General features: G+C 42.5%; 1 protein-coding gene across 1 annotated transcript in view; it reads right to left on the bottom strand.

Annotated features, from left to right (window-relative positions):
• The window catches only part of LOC111157666 (EF-hand calcium binding domain 6), a 202,967-nt gene that overhangs the window by 130,847 nt on the left and 54,229 nt on the right, over nucleotides 1–17,891 (bottom strand). Inside the window, 2 exon segments of the mRNA XM_022519282.1 lie at nucleotides 10,747–10,895; nucleotides 17,122–17,246. Of these exon segments, the coding sequence (XP_022374990.1) occupies nucleotides 10,747–10,895; nucleotides 17,122–17,246 (274 nt within the window).

Here is a 17,891-nt window from a genome sequence, read left to right as displayed (position 1 = left end):
CAGGTGCCAGACTGGTCTGCCGGGTCATGGTGCAGGCTTATGGAGGAGAGAAGAAACCCAAGTCCATGTTGTAGAGGGTCAGGTAGGGTTACAGGCTCATCCTGTGCTTACTTCTCCAGGCTCAGAATACATGATGGAAACAGTCATTCTTTGTCACTGCAGAACCCTCATATTTGTCCTTTGATCCATGAAATAAGGGGCTATGATGATAGGAAGGACCAAGTGGAAAACCCAATGCTTAGCAAAGGGTTTAAAAATCTTACCGCTTCCCTGGAGCGCATCGCAGAATAAAAGACGAGGGCAAGAGGCTGACTTCTACCATACTCTGTCTGAATCACCGTTTCCCGATTCAAAAGCTACTTGGATATTTGAAAATGACTGGATTATTGTAAATTTAATCAAGCAATGATGCCAGTCACACATGCAAATCAACACAGCCCCTGGCATCTGGTATGTAGCTATAGACGTATCAAATGCTAATGTTTCAATCTCCTTTTCAAGTTTCCCTTTACACAGCCGGGAGATCTGTTCACCTCCAAATCTTATCTCAAGACTATGTCAAATCACCTGCTTCCTGCCATGTTATAATGTGAGGGAACTCTGATCAAGGCTTGCCCAGAGAGTCCTACAGATATTGGCCAAGGAGCTGTGTTATGGTTTTGTTTTGTTTTTTTAAGTTATTGATTTATTTATTTAGAGTGAGCAAGCAGGGAGGAGGGGCAGAGGGAGAGGAAGAGAGAGAATCTTAAGCAGATTCTGCTCAACAGGGGCCTTGATCTCACCACCCCGAGATCATGACCTGAGCCGAAATCAAAGGTTGGGTGTACAACAGACTGAGCCACCCAGGTACCCCACCACGTGGCCATGGATTGTTCTGGTGTGGCTACAACCACCACACTGGCCCACAACACGATGATATTATATTAACTGGATCTACTAAGAATGAAATAACAAATATCCCAGGGGCCTCAGAAAAGCAGAGAAGATAAACCCCATGGAATTTCAAGGTCTTCCAGTCTGGCCAAGTTACTAGGGATCCAGAGGTCTAAGGCTTGCTGGCATAGTCCCTCCAAAGTGAAAAACCAGTGAATTAGCCTTTTGCCGCCCATTGCAAGAAAAGATTCGTATGCTTGAAAGGTGTCTCTGGATTTTGAAGATGGTTTTGTCCTGCTGTTCTGATCTGCTCTGCTGTTCTGGGTAACCCAGCAGTTCTGAGTGGGACATTGAGTAAGAAAAGATTTGCAAGGCTCAAGCTGTAGCGTAAATTGTTGTCTCGTCACAGAAAAGCACGGCTTCTGAAGGTATTTATGTCCTATGTAAGTCCCACTGGGGGGGCAGCCACGTGGATTATCAGGAGTAAAGCTGACCTGCCCTGAAGGTCCTGGTCAGTCACTTTGCCCAGGCAACCTGGTGCTTGTACATGGGCTTCCATATGAAAGTGGTCACGGAGATCGCTGTGCATTGTGGTCAGGAATGGACGCTGTGCTTTGGTTTGAAAACAGGGACTTCTCATCACTAAAGATGAGCTAGCTGCTGCCCACATAAGTCCCCAGGCTGCCGATGGCAGAGGCGAACCCTGAGCCCTTTTATGGCCCCTTTCCCTACGTGGGCTTCCTAGTCACCTTGCAAAGATTCCATCAGACCCCTTTCCACATGGAGGGAGCAGTGATCTGTCTTGATGCATATTCCAGACACAAATTTGCCTTGCCTGCCTGAAACGCTTCCATTACTTCTCATCATCTGTGGACCTCCAGAAAGCTTTATGCACCACTGGGATGTCCTGCCATCACAGAAAAAAACGGAAGGACTCATCTGATGGTGGTGACGGTATGGCAATAAGTCCAGGTCCACAGAACATGCTGGTCTTGCCACATATCCCATCACCAGAACAGACTTGATAGGATGCTTGGTAGCTCTCTGATGACTGATCTACATTCAGCTGAGAGGAAATCCCCAGGGCTTAGGGACCTGTTCTACAGGATGCACCGTGCCTTGAGCCAGTAGAGAGTAAAGAGTAGCCAATAAAGAGATGACCATCGAGCACTGAGATCCTGTGAAAAGAAGGTTGGGTGCCCCAGGGGACTGGAAGGCAAGAGGGGAGAAGGTGGGCTAATTACTCCCCCCAGCCCCCTCCCTGCCACGTGGCCACGGCCATGTTCTTAGACCTTATCTGCTCTCCAGTGACCTCCTCTTTAGCTATCTGCCTTGCTCCCTTCAGGCCTAGGAGAGAGAAAGGCTTCCCCATCTGCTGATTTCACTTAATCTGGCCCTCATGGGAGTAAAGCGTCCTTCAATAAACTCGTGTCCATCTGATTTCTGCCTGGACCCTGACCACTGTATGTCGGAGGTTTAGACCACCATGGTAGAGTACAGAACAGCTCCCTTGCGCTCCACCCCTTGCGCTCCACCCCCCCGGAGCCACACCCTCCTCTGCCCCTGGTCTTGGCCATTACTGATCTCTCTTCCATTCCTATTGTTTTGCCTTTTCCAGAATGTCACATAGATGGAAGAGATCCTAGCCATGTGGGTTAAAGAGGTTTGGACAATAATTGAAAACATACCACTGGGTATTGGTTCTACGTTTGATGTAATTTGGGCTAAATGGCTTATTGTTTCTGCTTGTAGAGCTCCTGTTAGGCGCTCCCGGGGTGAGTGGGAAGATTCTCACCGGGACATGTTTCTGAGCAAGAACGTGCTCACATGGTGGATGAGAAAGTATCTTGGCAAATACACAAGTCAGAGCGAGTCGCTGCCTTTATTCCTTCCCCTCAGCTCTCCCTCAAACCCCACTCTTCATGTTTAAACACTGATTTTATTTTTAACAGATGTACTTTATATAAAAGCCTAGGCAACATTGAAAAGCACAGCACGTTAGCAATAAAGGTCAAGTTAGCTGTTCAATTAAAGTCTACCATTACATTAAAATAAAAATATATATGGAAAATGGCTTTTTAAAGTCTCTAGAATATGACTGCAGTCAAGATTTATACTTTATTACCAAGATGCTAGGGTTTTTAATTTAGGCCCTAGATCTTGAGTATTTTTTTCTAAACACAACAAACTCAACAAGATGCCTTTTTTTTTTCCCTCCCTATACTATCCATTCTTGAGTTGGATAGGAGGAATAATTTCTCCAGCCATTTTATTAAGCCATAACCTTTATTATGAAGATTTAGATTTTATTTTACTTTCTTGCTTTATTCTTTCCTATGTTGTCTGCGATTTTTTTAAAGGATGTATTTTTAAGTTTTATTTCTCAAATTAAGATGCACTAAAATGAACTTTTTTCTTTCCGTGTAGACTTTTACAAGTTTTAACCCACATACGGATTCGCATCACCACCGCCCCACACAGGACGCAGAACAGCTCCATCACCCCATCGCCTTCCCGGTGCTGCCCCTCCAGAGTCGGACCTCCCCCCACCGCCCCCAGTCCTAGAGACCAATGACCTCTTCTTTGATCCTACTGTTTTGTCTTCTCCTGAATGTCCTAGAGACAGACTCCTAGAGCAGCAGCCTTTGAGACTGGTTCTTCCGAATGTCGCTGGGATTCAAGTGCCGTTCGCATCGAAAGCTCATCCCTTCCTATCGCCGAGAAATACGCCATCGTGTGGATGGCCCAGTTTGCTTGTCCAATCGCCTGCTAAAGGACACTTGGGGCTGTTCCCATTTGGGTGAATTATGACCAGAGCTACTATGAGCATTCTTGTACAGATTTTTTTAGTGAACTTTTCGTGTTTTTTCACTACAAAAGTCATACAGAATTAGCCCAGCACAATCATAGACCCATGAAGCTGCGAGGGCAGGTCCAGGGGAGATCAGGCTGCTCACTTCTGGCAACAACAGGTGTGCCCGTGTCCCCACACTGTCCCTCCCACCAGTCTGCATTGTTCTGCTTCCTCAGTGGCCGGAGAGGAGAGCAAGGCAGGGAGGAAACAGCCCTGCCACTCGCTGCCACTGGGGGTCACACCAGTCGCACCTCTGACGCCTGTTTCATGGGGCCAGTGCTTTCCTCGTAGAAACAAGCAGGTTCTCTCTTCCTAGGAGGTGACATAATGAGTGGTAAGTCCCCAATCATCACCCTCTAAGGTCAAGAAATCACCGTGACAGTGCTGGGAACCTGGTGTTCTCTCTGAAGGTGAGACGGCAAACAACACAGCAGTTGGATGGGCCAGTGTAGACCACACTGTACAGAAATGTCCACACAGGAGAGTCATCTAGAGTGACAGAACAGACTAGAAGGACACATTAAACCAAATTATGGAGAGAATTGAATGTATGACAAAGCAGACATTAAAAACAATGGGGAAAGAATAATAAGTGGTGGTGGTAAAACAGATTATCTATTTGGGAAAAGAATGTGAATTTAGATGCCCACCTTATGTCAGGATGAATTAAAGTGTTTTGTTTTCAAAGACTAAGAAAAACAAGCGGAGTAGAAAAGTGTATTTATATCAAGCCTGGGCAGGAATGATGAATTTATAGATTACGCAACAGAAGACATTCCAAAAGAAGATTAATGTATTTGATTATATTAAAACATAAACTTCAGAACAATGAGGTGTCACGTGAACGAAGGGGAAGCAGCAGGCTGGGAACAACGGCAGCACGAAGCTGCCCTGCTTATGACAGAAAAGGGTTATCTCTTAATAATTAATTAATTATAAAAAATTATTAAACAGAAGGGTGATGAAACTGACTTCAAATGCTGGCAGCAGGGGCATTCCCCAGTCAGAACACGAGGAGGATTCCCATCAGGGGAGATGCGATCAGCGCGCGGCCTCACGGAATCATCCAGGCCCAGCATTGCTCCAAGAAATATAAATTAAGACAATAATGAGGCACCATTTTATACCTCTTAAGCTATCAATATTTTAAAACAATGTTAATATTCAATGTCAGAAGGCATATGAAACTAGAATACTCATACGACGTTGAGGGGGATATAAATCACTATTATTTTTTCAGATTGGGCGATCCTTATAAAAATGCACACAAGTATTTGCACTCTGGCCTTGAATCGGACACAAAGCCTGTCCCTGACCCCTTGGCAGTGGCCATGACCCCAGTCCCCTCCCGGGCCCTTGCCCGCCCTCTACCCCACCTCTGGCTCCCTCTTGGCCCGGCTTCTGCCAGGCCCTGGACCATGACACGGCAGGGCTGCCTGTCCTGGGGCTTTCCCCCTGGTGTCTCAGGTCTCTGTTTAAAGCTCATTTGCAGAGAAGCTTCCTGAGGTCCTCCCTAACACTCTCACGATGGCCCCATCACTCTGCACACCTCCCTTCAGCCCGGTGTGTCTATGGACTGTCACCTCACCCGCTAGCAGGTAGCACTCTCTGAGCGCAGGGCCCATGTCTTCCTCTCCAATGAGTCCTAGCGCCTAGCACAGCACCTGGCACATAGTGAAGGCTCCAGAACTATCCATGGACTGGCTGAACAAATAAATGAACGAACATATGCAAATTTGAAGAAACCAAAGACTCCAGAGTGACTTGGTTAGAAACATTCTGGTCTATAGAACTGAAGAGCCCAGATGGGCAGTCATGACCCCATCCACCAGCCCCAGTGGAATGCTGCTTGCTTCCTCTGGATGGCGTGTCTTCCCCCAGCCACCTGCGTGGGAGACTCTTCTACATCTCTCGAAGTTTCCACTCAGCTCTGTTTACTCTCTGGAGACTTTTCTAACTTTCCAGCCAGCAAGAACACATTAAGGTAAGATTTCTGGCAACATAGTGGCTCTCTCCCCAACCTCCTCATATAATCACAGAAATATATCAACCAATACATCAACTATATCAACACTTACTGGAATAAATATATCAACAAAATGATCTTAAACATACGGTACAAATTGAAACCAAGAAAGGGAAATCCACAGGTGCTGGAAGCCTGGGGCAGAGAGAATGTGAGTTATTCCCACAAGAGCCTAGGGAGGGTGTCAGACCTGGACAGAGCAGCCTGTGCTAAAGGCAGCCCTGGGATCTCCTGCAGGCACTAAGAGGCTGGGGTTTAATGCCAATTTGGGGCTCAGAGACCTAAGACTGCTAGACTGGGAGAAGATCTGGCACAGTTGAGAGTTTAGGAACCAAAACAGATTCTAGGAAAACAGTCAGAAAGGAACCCAGACAGATAAAGACATGGAAAATGCAAGGGAGTCTAAGAGCGAAAGTGGAAGGACGAGGTTCAACAAATATTTAATAAGACTTCCAGAAGAAAAGGCCAGCGAGAGTGGAGTAGAGACAATACCCAAAGAGTAGCAGCAGGGAATGTTCTAGAATTCATGAAAGATACTAATCCTCACCGTGAGACAGCATGCGTCTGGGGAGGTTAAATAAACAGACATCTCTAGCAAGACACATTGTAGGGAAACTGGAAAGTAACAAAAATAAAGAGAAAAGTCTTGAAGGCAACCAGAAAAAGAAAAAACAGATCACCCAGAAAGTACTGGCAATTAGACAGCAGACTCGCAACAGCAACAGCAGAGGCCAGAAGACGGTAAAGAGTGTCTCTCAGAAGACAGCTCTCAGATAAGAATTGTATTCCCTGCGTAATATCCATTAAAGAGTGAGTGGAAAATAGACATTTTTGAAAACAAAGACTAAACCCCCACCCCGCCCACTCACAGCACCTCACTTAAAGGATTATTACAGAACATACTTCAGGAAATTGAATTCTGAATGAGGGGTCAGACTGAAGAAGCAGTGGTGAGCCAACAAACTGGTAAATCTGGGAAAACCTACAAACAAACACGGATTGCAAGAAAAAAAACCAAAAAACCCACAACAACACACCCAATAATGAAGACTAATCCGGGTCCTACCAAAACAAAGCTGGATCGAAACACTAGCAGATAGGAACATGTCCATTGAAGCCGCTTGTTTTCTTCAGGACAGTAGAAATATTGTGAACTTTTGGGTTTATCAGTTCAGAACATGTGTAAAAATTTAAGGGTAACTTCTTCTATAAGAATAGAAATAAATTATTTAAGTCTCAAGACAGTGGAGGGGAAAGTGCATGATAAGGAAAACTCAGACGGAACCAAACACAGTGGAGGAGGGAAAAAGAAAAAGAACCGAGAAAAATCAGAGAGATAACCATAGAGCGGTAGAAGGAAAAATCCCAAACACGCCTGTCACAAGACACGGGAACATGCTACACTTGACTGCTGAAAAGGCAAAGATGTTCATTTGGAATTTTTTAAACACAGATATGCTATTTTACAAGAAGCATACTACGTAGTAGTAACAGTGACAGTTAAATAGTTGAGGAAAGATACACTGGACAAACACTAATCCAAAGAAAACTGCTACGGGTATTTCAGTATCCAAGAAGAACAGGCCATAGAAGTGAGAGGGACAGAAAGGTAACGGCATAATTATAAAGGGAAGAGTTGACAGGAAGACAGGACAAATCTTAATGCAGATATGTGCACCAGAAGACAGACCTGATTCATAATTCAAGATATCCATACTTGGGTATTCACTGTGCTGTTGTCCCTTGTGCCTGGTTCTACTGGGAATTGTGGGTGAACTCAACAGAGGGCACAATTCAGAAATCCCTGGGTCTCTGGTGAGAACACATTGTCACAATGGCATGACCTCAGCTGCCCTTAGTGTCCTAATACGTATGTTCACTCTGCACGCCCATTGTGGTCTTCATAGCTGCCATCGTTCTGGTGGTCCCTGCTGCTGTGGGACTGTTTGTCATTTGTTCCTAGGTTCTTAGCACTTTCCATAATGTCTGGTAGAGAAAGGGACTCAATATGCATCTATTTCTTTTTTTTTTTAAAGATTTTATTTATTTATTTGACATAGAGAGATCACAAGTAGGCAGAGAGACAGGCAGAGAGAGAGGAGGAAGCAGGCTCCCTGCTGAGCAGAGAGCCCAATGTGGGGCTCGATCCCAGGACCCTGAGATCATGACCTGAGACAAAGGCAGAGGCTTAAACCACTGAGCCACCCAGGTGCCCCAATAAACATCTATTTCAATTATAATTTTGTGGGTGCCTGGTGGCTCTGTTGGTTGAGTGCCAGACTCTTGGTTTTGATTCAGGTCATGATTTCAGGGTCTTGGGATGGAATCCCACATCAGGCTCTGTGCTCAGTGTGGAATTGGCTTGAGATTCTCTCTCTCCCTCTGCTCTCTCTCTTTCTCTCTCTCTCTAATAAATAAATAAAATCGGGGCACCTGGGTGGCTCAGTGGGTTAAAGCCTCTACCTTCCCAGGGTCCTGGGATCAAGCCCCGCATCGGGCTCTCTGCTCAGCAGGGAGCCTGCTTCCCCCTCTCTCCCTGCCTGCCTCTTTGCCTACTTGGGATCTCTGTCTGTCAAATAAATGAATAAAATCCTTAAAAATAAGTAAAGAAAGAAATAAAATCTTAAAATAGTAATTTTGAAGATGATGAAACCAACAGCATGCCTGTCTGTCATATGCGTCCCTATCTGAAAAGCACAACGTAAAACTGTAGATGTACTTTAATTACGAATACATAAAAATTACATATGTATGTGGATACAGGTGAAGGGAGTGTGGAAACGTGAAAGCAGTAAATTTGTTACATAAGGTGGATTGTGACTTTTTGGTTTTTATTTTTATTATTGTTTTTAAATTATTACTTGTATAATTTTGAAAATGAAATAAAGAGAAATGACTATATGACTTTTGGTCATCCAATGAAGTATTTCCTAAAAATTGTCACCATGTTGGGATAGAACAACAGAAATGTTTTCTGAGCCATGGAAACACTCACTCCTAGGGCCACATCTTGCCTTTTACTCTAGAAGCCACGGTGGCAGCACACAGTGATCCTCTCCGGATATACGGAGGGTCAAGAAGGAAAGAGGAGTCTTTGGGGAAGGGATCTAGTTGGCCTCGCTTAATACTAGTTTTCCTGGGGCACCTGGATGGCTCCATCAGTTAAGCGTCTGACTCTTGATTTCAGTTCAGGTCATGATCTCAGGGTTGTGAGACAGAGCCCTGTGTCAGGTTCCATGCTTGAAGCCTGCTTGAGATTCTCTCTCTGACCCTCCTCCAGCTCAGGTGCTCTCTCTCTCTCTCTCTTAAAAAAAAAATACTATTTTCCCCCTCTTCTCTCTTGCCTCTCCTTTCTAGGTAACCTAGGTGTCCAGCAATTATCCAGAGCTTCACAAGACAATCTTTCCAGTAGCCTCTACCCTACTTCCCCTGAGACAGGGTGCTCTGAGCTACCCAGACAGAGCACCAGGTAAATTAAAGACAGTATTCCTTATGCAGAGTCTGGTCTATGTGCACCATTTCTAAACGAAGCAGGGATCTTTGGAGAAATGGCTGACTCCTGGTCGGTGGCAAGAAATGTACCAGGAGAGCAGGAGCATGTCAGAAAGCAAGAGAGCTTTTGGCGACCGCCAGGGTCGCACCGACAGGACCCAGCAGCCAGCATGAAAGGCCAAGGCGGTCCAGACTGAAGATCAGTGAGAATAATGATGACCTGAAACTCATCAAATATGTGGACACTCATGAATTATGATCATTTTTTTATGAAAAATCGCTTATTGCTCACTTTGGAAGGATGCTTGGGAACCAATTCATTATCTTGGAAGGTGGTAAGTGAAGGAAAGAGCTAAGGATATCCTGCCTTTCTCAGACAAAGTGTGTCTCGTTGTTACCAAGCAGCTGAAGAAGGGAAGCTTTCATTACAGAAGGACTCCAACCAAGAAGAGAAGAAATGACAGAAGGGCTATACCCCCACTTTATAATCCCCGGTGAGCGCATGGTTGTGAGAATGACCAGCCACGGCTGCTAACACCACACAAAGAGAGACAGCCAGTCCACACGTGCCTGCCACCCCCAGGAAGTATTCTTGCCAGAACACCTGAACACGCATCTGAATAACAATCCATTTAGGGGCAGGGGGGTTGGGAGAGGGAGACGGGAGGACATGTCAAATGTCACTGCAGATCAGTCAGACGTCGGGTGGAAGAAATACCATGTAATAAATACATCATAATAGATACATCATAAGGGAAAAAATTAACAAAGGCAGCAAGACCCTACAGACTAAAAACAGAATTGTGGGAAATCAATCAATTGCAATGCACAGACCTTATTTGGATCCTGACTCAAGTTGTAAAAGAAAATCTATGATCAGTTAGATTTGAAACCTGGCTGGATGTTTAACAATATTATTGATAATTCTATTAGGTGCAAAACCAGTATTTCTACCATGTTTTTTAAAAACGCTCTTATCTTTTAGAAAGACGTAGCGAGATCTTTGCAGTAAAATATGGTATCTGGTATTTGTTTCAAAAACATCCAGGATTGGGGTGCCTGGGTGACACAGTCAGGTAAGTGACTGCCTTCAGCTCAGGTCATGATCTCAGGGTCCTGGGATGGAGCCCTGCCTGGGGCTCCCTGCTCTATGGGAGTCTGCTTCTCCCTCTCCCTCCACCCCTCCCCCTGCTTGTGCTCTCACTCGTTCTCTTTCTCTCTGTGTCAAATAAATAAATAAAAACTTTAAAAAATGCCTGGGGTTAATGGAAAATGGAGCAGGAAGAGAAATGAAATGATGGACCACGAGCTGAACATCGAAGCTGGGTAGTGGGTACGTGACTGGATTCATTACAGTATTCTCTTTACTTTTGCATGTGTTTGAAATTTTCAAGAAAAAAAAAGTCCAAGACATTAATAAAAAATAAATGAAGCGGCTCCTTATTCTCACAGTTGACATTTGGGGGTGGGAAAATTGTCAAGGAAACAATGGGACTCTTACCTTTTCATTAACTGGATAAAAATTCTCCTTGGTAATCGGTACACAAAGGTGTCGAGGACAATCTTTAGGTAATTCAAAGATACATATCCACTTTTGGAGGGGTCCCCAGCACTCAGGGCCTTTTCAACCTTTTCATAAGCCTTGGGAAGCTGTAGGGAACGAAAATTTGAGTGTTGCGTTCGTAGAAATCCACTTCACAGAGCTGTTCACCCAGTGTATTTTTACCAAAATCTCGTCACATTTCCCCCTCCAAAAACTGATCAAAAAGATAACGATGGCACGTTCTGAACTTCAAATGTTTAATTGATGAGCTCACTGCAGAATAGTATCCCCAGCCCCAGCGACTCAACTGACAAGGCAGACAAGTTTTTCAGGGAAAAACAGCCATATAATAGCTTCACCTCAAATTTCAGAGCTAAAAATATTCGGTGGATCTGCCAGTTTGATACATCTTTCTTAATATACTTTCAAGCCATTCCTACTGTGAGCCCATGCGAGGCTCCTCCTGATTAAGTTGGGTCAATCAAACGAAAAAGCTGGCAACATTTTATTAAAAGCAGAAGTAGCTTTTAGACTAAGGAAAATCATTAATATAAAGATTGCGTAAACAGAGTACACATTGTACATTTCTTTAATTATTCTTTTTCTTTTTTAAACGGGAATCACAAACAATCGGGGTGAATGAGCCTTGCTTATGGGACTTCTAAAATTCACCAAAGTAGGTTAACCACTGATTTTTATAGGACTCATAAAAATACTATGAAGATTGGTTTTATTTCCAAAGGTTTTCCTGCTGTTTGTTATTGAGTAATAACGGTACTCTCTGATATTTCCAACCCTCTCCACTTTGTCTGAATTGTTCCCCCCACACCCTCTAACTGCAATGAGAAACAAAATAACCACCAACCTAGTACATAAGGTGACTTAAAAAAAAATTATGACAAACCAGAAGAGACTCTTAATCTCACAAAACAAACCGGGGGTTGCTGGGGGGAGCAGAGGTATGGAGATGGCAGTTGGGTGATAGACACTGGAGGGTATGTGCTATAGTGAGTGCTGTGAAATGTGTAAGCCTGATGATTCACAGACCTCTACCCCTGGGGCAAATAATACATTATATATTAACAAAAATAATTTTTAAAATATTTTCTATGCTGGAACATAGAAATACATGCACAAGAGTCTCCACCCACCAAAGGAATAAGAAGCGATTCACTGAAATTTCCATAGGGTACACGGGAATGTTGGACATCTAATGGGAAAACCTTTAAAAATATTTAGAGAATTGCAGGGCCTAAATTTCTTAGAAAGTTGCACAAAACTAACCCAAAATGTGGCTAAATTTGCCCCTATCTCTTTCAGGGCGATGGGTTCACAGAGAGAAGCCAGAGCCAGATGTGGAGTACAGTCTCAATGTATTCACTGAATTAATGAAATTGCTTTTACTATCTTGATGACATTGGTTTCCAATGACGTTTTTTTCTGGGAGAATGTTTCTGACATAATCAAGAGCTTTTAGGAAAAGAGCAGGGAGTGAAACAGACATAGTGTCTTGGTGGCATGTATAAACCTTTCAGGGATTTTCATTGTGACTGTTTATAATGAAACAAAAGGGAAAAATGCAAGCAATTCAGCAAAGTAAAAAGAAGGACGTAAAGATACCTGGGAGTCTCTCCATCCAGTTTTTTTTCTGTAGTGTTGCAAAAGCTCCCATAATGATCATATAAACATATAACTTTACAAAAATGTAATCATGGCTATACATTCAGATGGGACAGGGGCTTTTTTCATTGAACAGTATCTCATGATATTTTTTCCTATAAGAACTTATGTCAACCATCACGCTTTTAAATGATGTGTAGCATGCCATCATGTTACTGACGGACCAGCGAAAGGTACGCTCCTTTTCCGTTTGCACATGTAATGTGTATAAACATTCCCTTGATCCACTATCTAAATGAGGTCTTTTCCCGTATTTATCGCATTTAGGAATGTGTTGAACACCCTCTCCCTGATGTGAGTTCGTGCAATCTCCACGAGAGCATATTGTGTCTGTTTTGTTCACTAATAATTACCTCGAATGAAGCAGAATTTGGCACACTGTGGGCACTCAATAAACAGTAGTTTAAAACGAATACATTTTTACCAAAAACATTCTAAAGAAAGGCTATAAAATGCATAAAGTTTTGAGACATAAAAATTAAAATCATAGCTGAGATGACATTCTATCTGCATCAGACAAAAATAATTTAAAAGTCTAACAATAATTGGGGTGCTGGGCCGGCTCCGTGGGTTGGGCATCCGACTCTTGGTTTCAGCGTAGGACGTGGTCTCGAGGTTGTGGGATGGAGCCTCGTAACAGGCTCGGTGCTTAGTGTGGATTCTGCTTTTTCCTCTCTCCGTGTTCCTCCCCTGACTTGTGCTCGCTGTCTCTCTCTCTCTCTCTCTAATAAATACATAAGATCTTTAAAGAAAAAAAGGTCTAACGATATCAAGTGTTGGTGAGTAGGTAGAATGACAGGAATTCTTTCTCATATGCTTTGGTTGGGTGTGTAAATTGGTATTTTGAAAGGCAATTTGATACTGCTAATAAAGCTGAGAAGTGTGTCTGTTACAAACTGGCATGTAATTCCATTCCGAGGCGTAATTCCTAGAGAGACCTTTGCACAGGTGCACCGAAAGATACGGATTCAACCCCTTCCAGGGGTGTCATTTGGATTAGCACAAAACAGGGAGCATGTATCCATAAGAGAACATGTAATTTGTGTGTATATAGACAATGGAAAACCACAGGAAGAAAGAAAAGAAAGATCAGGCAAAAAACAAAGAGCTCAGTCTGTAAGGAAACATAATACAAATAAATATAAACACATCATCTACAAAAGTTTCGCGCCATAAAAAGAAACTAAGAATAGGAATTCATTACAAGAAAAGCTTGAAGTCAGGATGACAGAACAATGAAAGAGAAGGGATAGTCCAAAGCGAGATAGAAAACCAAAATAATATCATTACAGGGGCTAATAAACAAATTTAGAAACAGCAAGCGTAAGAAGCAAGGCTGAAATTCAAATGAATAATAAAGAAATGGCTCAAAAGACTGTCACTGAAGGCAGAGGAAAAAGACAAAAGTATTGGATCAAGTTGGGAGCAGGTGGCAGCCATCAAGGGTAGACCAAGATGGCCAGGTGGGAGGATGGCTGGGAATAACATGGAGGGAACGGAAGATGCAGGGAAGACAGAGGGAAGGCGGGAAGGAGGGAAGGATGGAAGGTGGGGGAAGATTTTAGCGACACAGAAAAAGTTTTCTACAAACGAAGGGAGGACTGAGGGGCGCCTGGGTGGCTCAGAGGGTTAAAGCCTCTGCCTTCGGCTCAGGTCATGATCCCGGGGTCCTGGGATCAAGCCCCACATCGGGCTCTTTCCTTGGTGGGGAGCCTGCTTCCTCCTCTCTCTCTGCCTGCCTCTCTGCCTACTTGTGATCTCTCTCTGTCCAATAAACATATAAAATCTTAAAAAAAAAAAAAATGAAGGGAGGACTGAATCTGTCCATCAAAAGGACACCCTGTGATCCAGGAAACTTTGACAAAATGCTTAAGGTCAGTACAGCTCAGTTTCGCTTTTTAATTTCAAGGAGCCAAAAAAAAAAAAAAAAAAAAAAAACAAAAACCAAAAAAAACCCACCCCTAAACCAAAAACCAAAACTTTAGGCATCACCTTGTAGGTGATTTAGGGAATCACCTACAAGGGGAAAAAATACCTGCTGTCCTCAGGCTTCTTCTCCAGAGCACCCAGTGCCAGAAGACAATGGAACAATGCTTACAACATTTTGAGGGAGAGAAAGGAAGATAGAAGAATTATATCCAGCCACGTTGTTCTAGTAGGAAAGTCAGAGGCAGAGTCTCAAATATGAAAAAACAGAGGGAATAAAGTACCCATGAGCCTTTCTTAAGGAAATTACTTGACAGTGAAATCCAGCCAGCCCAAAAATAAATCAAAATAATGAACTCTGAAAGGGATTAACTATGGTAAGCACTGGAGTGTAGTGATGTGCACTGAACCCACGCAAATACGAAACGAAGACAAGACAACTAGCGGAATTATAGGAACAGAATGGAGTGTTAACATCATTGTAAACCCTAAGAACAGAACAGAAACGACATTTGTGAGGTGGGGGGGGCGGGGGGCACAGGAAGTGAGAGCCCGCCCCGCGCTGCCTATAATCGAAAGATCCTTCAAAAACACCATCATTTCTGCAATTCTTAATGTCTTTCTTAATCTCTTTTCTTGTCTTGAAGTCCCTTTTGGGACCTAATATATCTTGTGGTAAAGAAATATTTACCAAAGTGCACATCTATCTTCAGCTTCACTTGAAGCCGGACTTGAGAACTCGGACTTAAACCAGGCCTGATGGGCGGGGTAACTTTGAGCTGGTCATTAAACCCCTCCATGCCTCAGTTTCCTCAAGTTGAAGCCAGGATGGTAAGAGTGCCTTTACGGAGCTGCTGTAAGGCTGAGGAGGGAAATACCCAACAAGGCCCGGCACACGGGAGGCCCCACAGAAGGGTTAATTACGAGGGTGCCATGTCTCCTTTACCTCTGGTAAATTCAAAGACATTTAAATTAAATATGTCTTATTTGTAAAAAGGAGCATGATTCTCTTCTTATAAAATTATGTCTATCTATGTATCCACCCACCCAGCCACTGAGGCAGCCATCCTGCTATATATACGAATAAAGACAGACCTAGAATTATGTTCGCCAAATGTTGCCTTTGATTATTTCTGGGTGGTGGATTTTGAATAATTTATACTTTCTTCTTTGTACTTTTCAGAATTGCTTACTTTTTTGGTAATGCTAATGCATTTTGTAATGGTTCTGTTTTTATGAAAACAATAAATTTATTAACAACAATAACAGAAAACAAGTTTTACTAATTTACCAACACAATATTACATACACTCACTTCTCCAACACCTTGATCAACACTGGTTTTTGTTAATTTTTTTCCTCATTGACATTTTTCTCCAGAAAATTCTATATTCATTGTTAAAAGTTCTACGTACCTTTGGAATATTTATGATTTTTCTCTTGTTTATGTGGCACATATTTTGTCAAGTTTCCCATTTGTTTACACAAAGTTTTGCTGTGCAAAAGCTTTTCATTTTAAAGATTTTATTTATTTATTTGACAGACAGAGATCACAAGTAGGCAGAGAGGCAGGCAGAGAGAGAGGAGGAAGCAGGCTCTCCGCTGAGCAGAGAGCCCAATGCGGGGCTCGATCCCAGGACCCTGGAATCATGACCTGAGCCGAAGGCAGAGGCTTTAACCCACTGAGCCACCCAGGCGCCCCAAGCTTTTCATTTTAATATAATCAGATGTATCAGTCTTTTTCTTTATGGTTTTCGGGCTTTACATCACACTTAAAAGGAAGTCTCAATTTCAAGATTAAAAAATTTTCACACACATTTTTAAATCTAATAGTGGATGCATATAGAATTTGTTTTGGTGTGAAGAATGGAAGGTTACAAACTTTTTCCCCCAAATGGCTGCCTCGTGAATTATCCGAATTACTGAATGAGCCACTCCCCAGCTCCACCACACTGTATGGGAATGCCTGATATCATATGCTAAACTCACACATAAAGACCAATCCATTACCTACTAGTAGTTGGTAAGACAGTGCCATAGTGTCTTAAATATTATACCTTTATAATTTTTAAAAGCTTTTATTTTTAAGTAATCTCCACACTCACTGTGGGGCTCAAACTTATAACCCTGAGATCAAGAGATGAGTACTCTACCTACTGAACCAGCCAGGCACCCCTATAAATTATTTTTTATGTGGTACTGCAAGTCCTTTACCATAACTTTTCAAAAAGAAAATATATACATATATATTACATACATGTATATGCATATATACATCTATATATGGGTGTGTATGTATATTAGATAGATAGATACGCATATATCCAGATAGATTTGGATATATCCTTATATCCAGATATAAGGAGAGCAGATATGAATGCTGAATCTTCCTATCCAAAAACCAAAAAAAGAGCTCTTCAATTATTCAAGTTTTCCTTTATTTTACTCAATAAAGTTGTCTCATGTCCTTAGGGCAGTCTTGAATATTTCTTACCACATTTAGTATGTGAGTAGTACAGAGGAGACGCTTAAGAAGCAGACTCTCACCACCTCTACTATTACCAAAGGACTGTCATCAGGACTTGAAGGAGGCCTCAGGGTTGGGGAGGTGGAAGGAGGATCAAAGCAAATTTTTAGAAATAACGTCAAGACCTAACGGTTTTCCACAGCTGTCAATTTCCTCAGTTCACACTGTAGAGAACCTTGGCATGAGGGAGACACTCTTACCTCTTGGCAAAAAGTCCTCTCAATTTCGTCTAAGGAGCGGTTTTTCCAGACATTTTCTGAGGAAGCAGAGCTGTGCAGGCACTCCTCTTTGGAATTCTTGACTGGCTGATTGTTCCATGAGATCTCTATTAAAACAAAAGAGCTTCCTCTTATTCATGTTGCCAAAGGTACATTTAAATATCCAGGGTTCCCTTTTCATCCTAACCTGTCCAGTAAAAAGTAGGATCAGAATGAATCAAAAGCATGAGAAGCCATGTAATAAATGGTATTGAAATAATTGGCTGAACAAGTTGGGAAAAAAAAGTGAATCTACCTGCTATCTTGTGCTAGGATAAACCTTAGATAGAGTAAAAAGTACACCAAGTGAAATAATAAAACCATGAAAGCAGTAGAAGAAAATTAAGATGGATATTACATAGCGTACAATCTCTGTGCGCAAAGTCTTTCCAAGGGACACATTATAGCCCCAAATCATTTAAATAATGGATAGGTCTGATGTTACAAATATTTATTTTTTGTTTGGTTAAAAGCACACACACACAAATCACAATGAAAGAAAAACAAGTGAGAAAAACTGTAGGTTAATTACCATGATGCATGAGTAGCTCTTACGAATCAATCAGATAAGTACTCACAGAACAACAGACTAAGGTTATAAACAGGTAATTCACATGAAAAGAACTAAAAAACGCAACAGATGTATGAAAAAGTACTCAAACGCATTGGTAATTGTAAGTCTAACGAAAACAAGTTAATTTTTTCCACTTGTC

Source organism: Enhydra lutris, unplaced genomic scaffold (assembly GCF_002288905.1).
Source record: "Enhydra lutris kenyoni isolate GAN:26980312 unplaced genomic scaffold, ASM228890v2 scaffoldscaffold55, whole genome shotgun sequence".
Taxonomy (NCBI): Eukaryota; Metazoa; Chordata; class Mammalia; order Carnivora; family Mustelidae; genus Enhydra; species Enhydra lutris.
This window is presented reverse-complemented; position numbering and strand designations above follow the sequence as displayed.